This window comes from Poecilia reticulata, linkage group LG3 (genome assembly GCF_000633615.1).
Source record: "Poecilia reticulata strain Guanapo linkage group LG3, Guppy_female_1.0+MT, whole genome shotgun sequence".
Lineage (NCBI taxonomy): Eukaryota > Metazoa > Chordata > Actinopteri > Cyprinodontiformes > Poeciliidae > Poecilia > Poecilia reticulata.
The window spans coordinates 7,735,842-7,750,117 of NC_024333.1; the positions used below are offsets into that span (position 1 = coordinate 7,735,842).

General features: G+C 40.3%; 1 protein-coding gene across 6 annotated transcripts in view; it reads right to left on the bottom strand.

The window, feature by feature from the left end:
* Positions 1-14,276, bottom strand: part of myo9aa (myosin IXAa) — a 103,531-nt gene that overhangs the window by 18,985 nt on the left and 70,270 nt on the right. For 4 of the 6 annotated variants that reach the window (XM_008404691.2, XM_008404693.2, XM_008404695.2 and 1 more), the window contains 10 exons: positions 13,868-13,918; positions 13,289-13,364; positions 8,406-8,546; positions 7,885-7,924; positions 7,694-7,816; positions 6,140-6,220; positions 5,872-5,982; positions 2,978-3,100; positions 1,501-1,650; positions 275-582 (listed from right to left, as the gene is read on the bottom strand). In XM_008404691.2, the coding sequence (XP_008402913.1) occupies positions 275-582; positions 1,501-1,650; positions 2,978-3,100; positions 5,872-5,982; positions 6,140-6,220; positions 7,694-7,816; positions 7,885-7,924; positions 8,406-8,546; positions 13,289-13,364; positions 13,868-13,918 (1,204 nt within the window). The remainder of the gene's footprint in view (positions 1-274; positions 583-1,500; positions 1,651-2,977; positions 3,101-5,871; positions 5,983-6,139; positions 6,221-7,693; positions 7,817-7,884; positions 7,925-8,405; positions 8,547-13,288; positions 13,365-13,867; positions 13,919-14,276) is intronic. The other 2 variants (XM_008404694.2, XM_008404690.2) reach the window with 1 other exon arrangement.

Here is a 14,276-nt window from a genome sequence, read left to right on the forward strand (position 1 = left end):
CCTCGGGAGCTCAGCAGCCGATTACAGAGCTGCTTTGGCTTGGGCTGTTTGCGTCATGGTATGAACTTACCAGTCTGATTGCACACAGAACAAAGCCCAAATACACTGCTGGTGCTGTGTGCAAAGATTAAGCTGCTTTTTGTCCCCCCACAAGCTTTAGCAAAACCATGCTGTCATCTACCCCTAGAAGCTATTTTCAGAAAGAAACTATAACATAAGGACTCTTTGTTTCACATGCATCCTCTCACACTAAACATTTTCCAGTATGTCCTACCTTTGCCTGCTGAGGAAACCTCTGCTAAATGCCTGCAGCTGAATCACAGCAGCATGCAAGCGCAGGTAGGACTCCCTGGCCTGGTGACAGCGCCACGCTGCCTGAATGACCAGGGCTGCGGACGAGCGCCGACCGAGCCAGAACCTCCACACTTTCTGCAGAACCCGAGTCGCCTCTCTCCACTGCCTGAACCTTTGACGTTCCCGGTAGCCTCTCCAGTGGGTCTGCAGACACACAGCTGCCCTCTCCTGGAGACCGGGGTCGTCATACTCCTCCTCCTTCATGGACCGGTACGTTCGCCACCATTTCTGTAAGGAGGTATGAATTATTGTTTTGAAACATTTATAAAATTAAGCAATGTAAATTTCTAGAAAAATAAACTTCTTAAAATATCTTTTGTGAAATCCCATGAAGTTTATGTCATTTTAAATTTCAACATGTCCACTTCATGGCTTTCAAGCAGCTTCACGCTCAATATGTGCATAAATTTTTATTAGTCGCATTTCCACATCGTTGGCCATTTTTCAGTTTTTTCCATTCTCCTTTTGACTGTAATTAATTGAAATTATGCACACTAGTTTTCCTTTTTTATTGCCTTAATGTGATTTTTTACAAGATTTTCTTTAAATTTGTCCCAGCACATCATCTTATTTGTAGTGATCTTGTGTTTTTCTTTTTTTTTTGGGTCGGGAAAATAAATAAAACTGAGACCTAAAAAACAACTACTTATGGGGAAAAAAAAGAGTCCACAAATTATATCAACGTTATTGTGCAAAAATGTATTATTACATTCAAACTGGACTCTATGTACCTTAGCACAATGTTTGTAACATGTCACATTTAAGCATCCCTCTGGATACTAAAAGTTGTTTTTATATAACTATGAACTTCATCTTGTGACACCTGTTGTTCACACAAGACAAAAAGACATTTAGTATTTTTTCCTTTATATTGTCACCTTCCTAAAATAATGTCCAAAGTCGCTTTTTGTCCAAAGTGATTTTGACAAAAAAAAAAAAAAAAGAAAAAAAAAAAAAAAACGCATGTGTCCTCACACATCTTTCTTTCCAAAATTGTATTTTGACAATGTTACAATAACTACGATAGAAGGCTAAAGCCCCACTTTGTCAGCAATTCCAATATATAAAATAAAGAAATAATCACTGGAACAGAACTAAAGACAGTCTTTGCCGCGGATCAGATCAGTGACGATAAAAACACTTCACCTGGATGCTGACCGCCGCCTCCCTCATCCTCACGAAGTGCTTCCTCTCCAGCCGAGCTCTGAATTGCTGCTGCAGCATGACGATGAGTCTGAGCACCTTTCTGTGGAGCTCGGCGTGCAGCCGCTGACGCTCGGCCTCCTGTAAAAACACCTGAGGGGGGAAAGGCCGAGATGGAGTCAGAACGGGCCGGCCCACATGCTTACTGTGAGTAAGGCAGTGAGCAAAGTGACACATTTCTTTATTAAAAAGAAGGAAAAAAAAAACCCTGAATCAAAAGCGCACACACAGTGGCCAAGAAATCCCAGACCAGATATAAGCAAGGAAGAATGTCAGGCATGATCCTCTAATTATACAGACACATCCCAGAAGCATGGACCCCTCTATCAAACCCCATTCAGAGCTGCGACTTAAAAAACACCAAACATGAGGTTATATCTTCATTACATACTGTTTCTTTCAAAGACAAGATGCTTCCAGGTAATACCACATCATCCCAAACACAAATCAATTCATTCATGGCTTCAGGTATATATAATCACCTGCCCAAGTGTCTTATTTAGGTGTTCAATACAGCACAAGTATAACTCAACTTATATATTATGAAACAATACAAAGCCGTTTATTACACGTTTGTAGCCATGTTACAAATCATTCTTGGAGCTCAATGAAGTCAAATATTAATTTCTCGTTCCCACTCAGAGGTTTTATATTTACATGTCAAGTTGTCCTCAAAATTAACACCAATGAATTAATTTTTTGGTGCCTTGAACCTTTCTGAGCTCTGACCAGTGATTGAACGGATGAATATAGTACATTATCGCACAAGCTAGGGATCGCCTTCGCTTTGCATTTGTAGAGTGAAACATGTAAGGCCATCTGGCTGTAAGACGAGACCTGAGCAACTGGAACCTTTAATAAAAAGTAACATTTAGGAGAAACTAAAAGAAAGCTATGAGAATCTGCCTAAAACTGATTTTATTTGTGCACATTTCCTTGTTCAAGCTAAAGGAAAATTGGCAGCAAAGACACTCAGATTTGGGAAGTTTGTAATGTTTTTTCAAAGTTAAAAAAAGATGAAAAAAAAAAATTATCAATACATAATATTCAGTGATCTTTATGTAAGACTGTTCCTTGCGTAACATACCTTATTTCAATAAATAGGCTACGGAACTACTTAAGCTTGTATTGTTGGTGCAGGGACGCCGCTAAAACCAGCCGGATATTCATAACTTTCCTTTTTAAAATCACTGGATGAACCTGGATAGCGTCCACAAAGTGTTGTAATGGGACACTTCAAAGTAAAAAGGCAAAATAACTGCTGAAAACAAAAAAGGCCCCAGTACAAAGCCTTGAGGAACTCTACATGCAAGTAGCTAAAGAATATTCTGGATTCAACATAAAACAACCCCTCATTATCTTCAAAACTATAGAAAATAATGAGGGATCAGGCCAACGCTAAACGGAGACGGTTACGTACCTTTGTCTTTCCCACTTGATAGCCCTCTGGTTGAAGATCCAGCTGATCCATACTTCCCTGGATGCTCTCCCTCGTGGAACGGGTTCCCTCCGGCAGCAGCACACTGAAGTGATGAACAAAGTCCTACAAAAAGACCAGATTATGGAAACGACCTGAAATATCAATTCAGATGTGGATTTCTGTCCCATTTCCAGATGGAACATTTTACATCAATGAAAGCCAATTGAACCGACTCTGGACCAGCAGCAGCCGATCAGCAGCATCTCTATGATGCAACTCAAATGCAGAAAACCAGTGAGGAACATCCGGTTTTAGGTTAAAAAAAAAATATATATATATATACATTTTCATACAGATTCAAACATCATACATCCATTTCTTTAAACTGAACCTTCATTGCCTGAACTGAACACAATTCAGAGCAGCAGGGGGGCTGGACAGGCGCACAGATGCTGTGTTTATGCAATTACCAGCATGGGGCGTGTTTGAGACCCCGAGCACAATGAGGAGGGTCTGTCCTGACCAGCAGCGTCCATCAGAGTGATCCCATCCACAAGATATTTCTCATTACTGCTGAACACGACACAAAGCATGCTGAGGAATTTACCGTGAATGAAAATGTCTGCTGCAGTAATGATCGGAGTGAGATCACCAGAACACTTATTCTTTCCTTCGCCACTGAAAGTTTCACTCATGTGTGCCTGTTAACATTAAGGATGATGTAAAGTCTACCATGACCTGAAGAGATAAAATGACAGACAATGAAGTTTTTATATTCAGTTTTAAGTAGAAAAATTGTTCAACATTGGGAGAGAATTGTGGCCCAAAAGTGTAAAATTTGAAATTTTCCTTGGTTTCACATCCTTGTGCGTACGATGAGGTAGTGTTTGATTTTCCTTCTCTATTTAACGTTTAAACATCCAAGTAATCTGCAAGTGGGTGGGTGTGGGGTTCTTTGTGTTTTTTTATTCATACTTCCTAAAGATGGATTGAACAAATGTGGCTTCGTTAGTCACATAAGCTAACATTTCTATACCTTTTGCCTTGATATAGAATTACTGGTATAGTTCAGAGCTTTTAAACGTCCTTCATCTTATTTCCCTCAATTATTTCAGATCACTACAAAGTTGATGAAATATGTCTGATAATGCCCCCCCCCAAAAACAACAAAATATTTATTTACACGATGAAAGAAATACCCAAAGCAGACATGCTATTCGATAACTCAATGTCTAGCCAATAAGGTGACCTATTCGTTATCTAAAATCTTGGCACAAGAGGTTATTGGCACAAGTGAACAAAACCAGAAAATGGAAACTACTGTAAGAAGAAACAGGAGTGGAAGTGAGCCACTCCCGACTGTCTTCTGTCCAGCAACTAACGCCCATCTGCATTCACCGCCATTCGCTTCATTAGCAGCGCAGCGCTTCTCACGGGGCTGACATCACTCCTCAGAGAGGCAGCGTGGTTAAAGACGGCTGCCATCTCCCACCCCCACAAATTCCCTTCAGACCCAACACACAATGAATCAAGAACACATTAAAAAAAAATCATCACTGGCACTCCAGCTCTTGAGAACCTGAAAGGCTTTTCAGTTTCTGTTAGTTTTAAAAATCTTCTTGGCCGACACGAGGTCACGTACAAAAACGGGTTCATCTGCACAACATCCTCACTGTTTACTGGAAAACCAGATTTCTGAGCAGAGAGTTTAAAAACACATGAATGAGGCTTCCCTCATAAATCAAACTGGATACTAACCAACGACATGAAATCTGAACCTTTACAGGAGGTTTTAGTCCGACACATTTGTAGCCTTTTTGGGATTAGACAGGAATTATCTGTAGGATGTACTGCACCCTTCATGCATAATCATCTTTTCTTTAGTAGATATGGAAAAGTCAGCTGCATAATCTCGCATTGACGATTTAGAAACAAAAACCCCAACACAATTTAATGAAAAAGAAATATATATACATATATTCAGAAGAAAAAAAAATCCCACATTAAGACTTTTTTTCCCCAAAAATTACCAACTCCACAATTATTGGCAACCAGAACAATCCATTTAAAGTGGATGTAACTAAAAGTTAGTTTAGTTATATTCTCGATTCTCCTGGATTTTACTCACAAAGGTGAAGAAAGTAAATATAGGGACAAAAAAAAAATCTCCAAAGCTCAGTGTTTGAGAACAGCAGTAAATTATGAAATCATGAAATCACAAAGTTCGATGAGTAGGTCTTCAGGGGTTCGGCTGAGCCTCTGCCGCGGAGGTAAAGACACACTTGTGTAAAGTCATGATGACGCCCTGCTTTGCCATCACTTGCTGCAGAGGATCACGTTACATTGCTTAGCTAATCAGGGCTGCGGATGAGCACTGATTGAAGGAGCTCCACTCTCAGCATGGATTTGAACTTTTGTCTTTAATTACTTCAGCAAAGCTCACAGTTTTTACCAAATTCTATAGTCTAAATCTGCTCCTTAGTCGCATCTTTTCGGGGTTAGTACTGCCTCTAGTGGTGTGGGGGTGGTTACACAGCTAATATAATTACATTACTAAATCAGAATACCGCAAAGTATTTTGTGTGTATTTTGTGTGTCGGCGGGGAGGGGGATAAGAAGCGTTCGGTGAATGCGCATATGCAACTGGGGGGTTCGGTACCTCAAAAAAGGTTAAGAACCACTGCTCTAATCTTTGTCAAATCTCTGAATTTGTTAACAACAGATGTGGGATTTTTCTCCAGTGAATAAATGAGATCAAACTACATTTTGCTGGATTTTGTAATGGAGTTTTAACTTATTTTAATGCTTTATGCAAATTATTTTTTTTTTTTTAAAATTGGGTTAGGAGGAGGAGATTTAGTCAAGAATTTCACCGTGACGACGATGTGCATTACCTTGAAGGTGTACTTGACGTTGTATCCCGATTGCCGGATGCGGACTGTCTCCAGCATACCTGTGTACCTCAGCTGCCTCAGCACCAAGTTATCATCAAACCTCAAGGGCAGCTGTGTGTGTGTGTGTGTGTGTGTGTGTGTTTGTGCGCGTGTGTGAGAGAGGGAGAGAGGAGGGAACACGGAAAACAGATTTTTCTTTTTAGATTATTTTTAAAATTCCCCAAAGCAAGATTAGGGATAGTTACTAAAGCAACAGTGTCCAGCGTACCTTCTCTGCATTGGAACGGATGCACTTGACAAAGTAAGGCTCCGACTGACCCAGAGTCTCCATGAGCTTATTGAGCGAAGCCTGTGGGATAAAACGTGGGAAAAGAAGTCATCAAACCCAACAGCACGAAACACGTGGAGACACTTCACAGCTGTTTAACAGACAACAGCGAAACTCTGTCGCCATCTGCGAGGAACGCCGAAGCGTTAAAATTCCCTGATTTGCATCAGTATAACCGTCTACATATATTTATGTAAGGATGCGGTTTGCAAGAAAACAGGATGCATCTTTCTTTTTTTTCTTCATTTGCAGTGACTGTGTAATTAAACACACGGACACATGTGTGTCTGCATTTTTGTGTAATCACTTGGAGGCAGGAGGAATTCAGACTTTTTTTCATTTTCCCCCTGCATGGGAGATTAAAGCAATCAGCACAGCACAGGATGTGGAGAGTGAAGTCATCCACACATGGACTCAGGCTGCCTCCCCGCCGGCCGTCCACAGGGGCCTCAGCTGCACCTCCAGCAGCCACGAAACACTGTTCACTTTTAAAGAGGACCGGGGGAGAGGGAATCAAGTGTTTGGTTACGGAAATGTTACTGCCCGCTGATGAGATTGTTTTCCATATTTCAGTCAGCAGATACAGCACTGTGTTGACTGAGAAAACACTATAGTTGTAAGTTGTCAGGCTTCTGCAATGACAGCAGTACTCCTATCTTTTATTTCCATGTAATCTGCTGCCTGGTTTTCCTATTTACATTGTATATGTAATAAAGTAATAAAGTCAAATTTTGATTACGCAAACTGTTTATCCAGCACAGCTGAGCTTATTTCAAACTTGCTGATGTTAAACTTCAAAGTCCTTTGGAAGTGGTTAAAATCTCAGCTTTGATGGGAAAAATTTTGGTTTGAATCTGAACTAGTTTTTTTTTTTTTTACAGACGCACCAATCAAACTTTTTTTTTTCCAGCTGATTTGGTTTCAGACAGACTCTAATTTTATATTCCAAGTCTTTAACACGTAAAACAACGCGTCTTGATAGATTTATTCAAATTTAACCAAACATAAATACTGTAATTGAACTTTGAAAGTCACTGATAAGTAGCAGTTGTAAGGCGTTTTCTTTACAACTTTGTAATTTTGTGTTTTTATCATGTAAAGCATCTTGAACCTCCTTGAAAGTGGTAGCAAAAACACAAAGTAGAAACTTTTCACAGATTTCCCCTCCTGGATTTGAGGAGTTCAAATCCTCAAATTTGAGGATTTGAATCACTGACACAGTGAATCATTCACTGTGTCAGTGAATGAATCACTTCCTTTTTTATATACAAAATCAAGCATGTTTCTTATTACCAGACATGATCTCACACATTATGTCTCTGGGATATGCAGTGTTGCAGACAAAAAAATAAATAAATAAATAAATCACAAGTGTAAATGTGAACAGAGATGTGTGTCATTTCGTCCCAGTCTCTGTAAGATTAAGAAAACACAACTTTTCACAATAAGCTGCGGATTTGCTGAATTGTAAAGCAGCGAGTTCATCCATCTGACCTGAAACTGTGCGCTGATACTGGGAGGTTTCTTCTTCTTGTGGAGGTGAAGCAGCGATTTGGTGATGCGGTCATGAAGCGTCAGGTTGCTAAGGTACTTTAGTGATTTGACGTTCAGTAAATGCTGCAGGCAGAAAGTCACAGTCAGCACAACCCGATCCAAACTCTACGTTAAAGTAAGACGACTCCTACCTTCGGAAGAACTGGTTTCGACTTGTAGTTTTTGTTCCTCCTGTTTATATGTATAAAAAACAAAACAGAAATAACCAATGGATTTTTTCTTTCTACAAACATCGAGTAGCAATAAATTACTTCCTGAAATTCTTTCTGAATAGGTCATAGAAGAAGTGGGACTATAATTTTTCCACTGGACAGGAAATATTCTTTCGAAGGGTCAGGCGCAGAGCAGCGCCGACTGAGCTGGTCGGAATGTCGGGATCAGTGACGGAGCCTCCAGCTGGGTGGAAGAGAGACCTCAGGAGGTATGTTGGGTTTCCAGACATCTCTGAGCTACTTCTTTACATTTCTGATCATAACATTTGGATTTCTCTAACCAGATAAAGTTAATCTGGAATCAAAAACATGTCCTCTGGTGCAACTTTAAACTGCATTCAACAGCTAACCGGGTTGTACATGGGGACGTCAAGAGAGCAGAAAGCTGCCTAAGTGAGGCGAACGCTGAACGTTTTATTGTGCGTGTGGAGGGTACTGACATCAGGATGTCGTGCGCTCTCTCCAGGAGTTTGCTGCTGGCAGAGTTGACGAAGATGCCGTCTTCTTCTGTGTTGGAGCCACCGGGAGAGAGGTGGCTCTGCCGACCGACGCGGCCGTTCCAGCCGAGGCCCGGAGAACTCCTGCAGCACACATGAGCAGGAACAGGATTAGGGCTGAAACGAGCTTTTAACCACTAGGAGAAATTATTCGGGTGAGGCGGTCACGCTTAAAAATAAAGAATTATTTTTCAAATTCGATCCCATTTCAATAATTTATTTTTCTCGCCTTCTTTTCTTAAGAAGAAATTACAATTGACAGAAAACATTTTCTGTCAGATGTATGACAGATTAGGTCGTGGCTACAAGAATTTTTGTTTAATTATGAGAACATAGTAATCATTTGAGCAATTTTACTAGAACGTCTTAAGATTATGAGGAAAAAAAAAGTTGTTTTAATAGAGAAAAAAAAATGCTTGGACGGTTACTTTTCTGTTATTTATTCTAGAGTCATTTCAGCTTTTTCGTCACACAGCCAAGTCACAATTTATTATATTAATTCAGTCTTTTTTAGTTGTGGTATGCACTGTGTTTACACAAATTCTGTCCAGGTCCATCACGAGGGCCAATGCAGAAACAAAATCTTGCAAAAGATTCAATTTAAAGTCAGCAGTTGCCACAATAGGGATGTTTGTGGACTGTGGGAGGAAACTCAGGCACACGGAGAACACTGCAGAGACCCAGTGAACATGGGCAGCTCAAACCGGTAACCGTCTGGAGCATCTTAATGATGCCTTGGAGACTCGAGGTGTTAAAACACGACACAGATCATGTGTCATTGATCCAAAGATGCTTTTCCATACTCTACTTTCTTCCATACTTCTTGAGACCTGGAAATTAATTTAATCTATTTCTGTCATTTTATAAACAGTGTTGGAACAATGACCAACCCGAGGAAAAGCAACATCTTTAACATACTTCTAGTGCTGATGCTACACATTAGCTGCATTTCCCGCCATGAAACGATGCAAATAAAGTTAAAACTGTTCCCTTTGCAGATGACTGCAATCCATGTGCTTACGTTCGGTGTAAACACCTCTATATAAGCAACCTCAATAAACTTTTGGGGATTTTTTAGGGTTGATTCAATAGTTTCTAGAGTTACGTTTGGTCTTAATAGACATGACTGTCAAATTTCAGTGCCAGAGTAAAGCCTGAAAACAACTATGATCAGCTGCATCTAGAGTTTCTGCATAAAACTTTACAAAGTATTGTATGTTTATATTACCAATTCTTATTTTATGGACTTGAACAAGGACAAATTATAATTTCTGTCTACCCTCCCTTACAGCTTGATGGTAAAGAAATATTTTAGCAAGTTGGAGGAAAGTAAACAAAAAAAGACTTTCCTACTTTATGACTTGGAACAAAGAGAAAACGGTGGGCTGATGCAGAGGCAGCAATTGATGATAATTTCGGTGCAGCTGAGCAGTTTATTTAGTTTCCATTTTCCTCCTTTGTAGATTTACAAGAATTCCTCCAGCAGCATTTCGGTGCAGGCCACACACAGCATAACGCACAAACAGCAGCAACATGTGTGTGGAAACTTAAACCGCGTGGCATTAAAAGACGGTTGACTTGATTTCCAAAAATAATACGAGGAGGAGTCAGGAGGAGTGGAAACGTTTCAATAGCAGATAAAACTAGAAAATTCCTGAAGAAATTTAAATGGGGCCTGCAGAGGTGTGCCCATCGCTTTGAACCTAGCATTTTAGCCACAGCACACACAGCTGGATTTGCCCTTGGTAGTAACAGAAGCACATTCGTGGTCTGACATGCTTGACATGGTTCACCACCAGAGCACAATAACAGAGGCGCTAGCCAGGTCCATCACCATAGTGCTATAGCTAACCAGGTTCACCACTACAGTACAATGGCTAAACCCCATGCACAGTGAAATTTAGTCCGGACTGACGACTATAAGCTTCGCACATGTGATTCTCACTCACGGTCCAAAATAAAAACATGAAGACAGAGGGTAATTGTTTATTTCTAAACATTTTTCAATCTTCATACTAAGGATTTTAATTCACACTCCAAAATTCAGAGAAATAATAATTTTATGTAAGCAAAATATGAATAGTCTCAGGAAATATTTATTCTTCCCACAATGCATTGTGAGACCTGTCTCTGTTCTTATTTGTGACACTACTCGCTGCCTCTGTCTGGGCCCCGTTGCTATGGTAATTAATTATCTGCACCTGGGCTGGCTCTCTCTGTCAGACAGTATGCTGGAGACAGAGTTTCTATACTTGTGAGACACCCAGCGTCGGTCTCAAGGACCCCCACAAAAAACCATAAGCTCTAGGCAACATTTTGAAAACATTTTACGGGAGCAGGCATGTGTATCTTTGTCATGACCGACTTTGAGATCAATAGGCCGATATTTGTGCCCGTCAGGGGGAGTTGGAAAGAGTTTTGGAGTCAGACCTCCACTGTGCTGTGTGTGTGTGTTTCAGCGAGAAAGATTACTGATTCTGTGAGACAATCGGCCTTGATTTTCCTCAATTTATGTCATCATTTTAACTCTGAATCCCACTAAAAGTAATAGCTCCCTTCTCAGGATCAAGCTGAATGTTTTGATACAATTTTGTGGGGGTGCACGCAGCGGTACGGGTTGCATTAACGGTGATGGAAGAAAAATAAATAATAAAGAGATGGCTTGTTGGGTGTAGAACAGTAGGTTCCTGCCATGCATTGCATAGCAGGCCCCAATAAAAACAGTAAAGTCGTTTTTGTAGCTTTAGGCGGGACCGACCTGGAAGACGTGAATGGATTTCACCTGCTGTGTGTTTCATACAAAAAAAAGCTAATTGAAAACACTGGATGAGGTGATTGAGAGATTTTGTAATCTTTGCAATCGAAAGAGAAAATTTTGCCCTCAGTCCAACTGAATCAAACTTGTTCATGGTTTCAAATATCACATGATGTTTTGCTCATTAGTTTTGATAAACATCTACTACAGAAAATGTGTTGAAGATTTTATTTTTATTTGTAGATCTTAAAACAAAGACGCAATGTTTCTGCAATAAAGTAGGTGGATAGGTTTTCTTCTACTAAATTTATAGCAAATGAAATAAAAAATGCATTATTTGGTTCAACATTACTCGAGTTCAATCAAGTAAACAGCTTATTAGTGTGTCTCAGCTGAACACAGTGGCATGCAGACACGGTCATTCAGCCTTTCGATTCAAATTTGCAGATGTAAATAATGAGTACTGGAGTGGTTTTAATCTGGGATGAAGCGCAGCTCAAGCTTCGTTTATACAGTACGATGACTTAAAGTGTTTAGGTTTACAGTAAAATGACTTAAATTCCTGTATATTACTGGAAACATTGTTGAAAACTCAGTAAAGATGATGTTCGAAAAAAACAAACAAACTTTAATTACAGAACAAGATGCAGAAACATCCAGTAAAAAAAAGTTAATTTCCTCTCTGATTTACTTCCAGGTTTATGTTCCTTTCTTTCGTAATCTTTCAGAAAACTTGTCGATGTCCAAATCGGGCGGTGAATCTCCAACTGTAGGATCCAAAACATCTACTTCAACACAACTCTTCTGTTTGCATCTAGCCTGCCATACAAAGAAGAATTTTTCCCCCAGTCGATCATCGATCTCAGTAAACGGTGACGCTACAATATGCCTTTTGTACCGACTGTTTATCTCCAGAGCCTCCGAGAGAGTCCTATGAAGTAGTGCACTGTCTGCCGCTGCATCCAGCTGACACACACTCGGATATTTATCTCTCCCTGGATGATCTTCTGCAACGCATAGCTCTGACTTTACATCATGAAGGAAGCAGCTGGACCGGGTTTAGAGCTCTGTAAGTATGTGGATCATGGGTGTGTGAGGAGGGAGACAGAAGGAGGCCAGAGGTCAGGCGTTGCATTAAGGGCTGGGGTTAACGGATTCGCTCCTGTGTAACAAAAGCCGTCTCATTGGAGAGTCTGCTTTGCAAGTCATGGTCGTTGCTTGTTGACCTCACCGTCAACAGATAATTAGAGGAAGTGGAGCTGAATGAGAGCATCGCTAACACTGTCAACGCTTTAGTCACGTTTTTATTTTTTTAAGATATTACGTATGTACTGAGCAGTAGATGCATTTAAGAGAAAGCGCAGATTGCTTTATCAGTCTCTGATCTTTCTCATGACAATACCTCATAGTTTCTCTATGTTGTTGAGATAGGTGACTTTGCTGTAATACCAGGTTGAATAAACCAGGTACTGGCACTTTAGGCATTCTGGGCTGGAGCTATGCCTTATTTTATCCTTCTACACAACTTTTATTTTATACAGTTGGATAAACAACCAGCTTCTTTAGCAATAACATTTTGTGGTTTATGCTCCTGTTGGACATCTAAACTAGTCAGTAGTCTTCCCCATGACTGGGTCAATACATGACATTTATGAGTTTAAAATCCTATTTTATTGTCTTGTAATATTCTAATTATTCACAAAAACCCATCAAAATTAACTAAATTTTATATAAACAAGTTTCATCATGATCACGAATCATTGATATTAATTAATGTGATGATTTTTTCTCTTTTTTTAATATTACCTCTTCAAAGGAGGATTAAAAGTTCCTAAAAACAACAATCTGTGCATTTAACTTTAACTGCAGAAGTTATTAGCCTGTTTTAAGTAGAGAAATTTCTGCTTTTAAATAAAACCACAAGTTACAGCTTCAAAAGCCGCTAATATTTTCCATCATTCCTTTCCTGTGGTTTACACTCCTCTAACAAGACGCCAGAGACAGTTTGGGAATGTTTCCATGCAGAAGTCCCACTCGTGGTCTGACCCATTTCCGGCGGACGCGCGCTTACCGTGGCGATTTCTCTGCGACGGCGTTGGTTCCCTGAATGTCCGACAAAGGCGTCCGTGGCGTCCTTCTGGTCATACCTGATTCACAAACAAACAGGCATCAGAGAATGCAAAAACAAAAAATCTAAAATAAATCAAAAATACTAAAAACAGACGACAAACCAAGACAAACGGTCACACAACACCAACAATAAGTCACACTTCTGACACCATGTGTGCCACTCTGGTGTTATTGCAGTGAGCGTTTTGTGCCTTTTTTTTATGAGCCATACAACCTCGTGGGGATGATCTGGTATTAAAGGTTAAAAGTGATGTGATCTTGTTAGTGCTGAAATATGGAAGATGATACTGAAGAGTTATTTAAAATTAGTCTGGACTTTACACTTGCTTATTAATCCGATTAGTCATTTCAAATAGGGACATGTTGGGATCACATTTTAATTACCCAAGAGAAGCTAAAATCTAAGTGCGGTGGCAGAGTGATCTAACTGATGCATTGTCTTCTGAAGTCGTGCTGAAGAATAACAGAGATCTACGAGGGTTAGCCTACTCAGAAAGCAAACTGGGACTGAACATAATACCATTCTCTGTTTCATCATCACTTTGCACAACCTTCTCACTCTCATCTGGAGCTGCAAAGGTAGCACAGAACAAAACAAAACAAAAAAAAGACACAAAAAGAAACAAAACATGAGTTTAACTAAGAGTTCATGGAGGCCCGAGACGTCCGTGAGGTCGGCTGTGTGTCCACCACCGTGTGAGCGAGTTAGTCACTTCGTCCGCCACCAACGCCGTCACCGGGATTTGTTAGTGACATCTGACGTGAGGTGTAGGTGAAGAAGCGACTACACCGACGGGCTGTAAGGTAAGCTACACCGCCGAGAAGGACACCACCCAGAGTAGCTTCTGCCCCAGACAGCGCTTTGCAACCATGCATTCCCACCGCTACAGGACTCATGAACACGTGACAGGAGTGTCAGGATGGCTGAG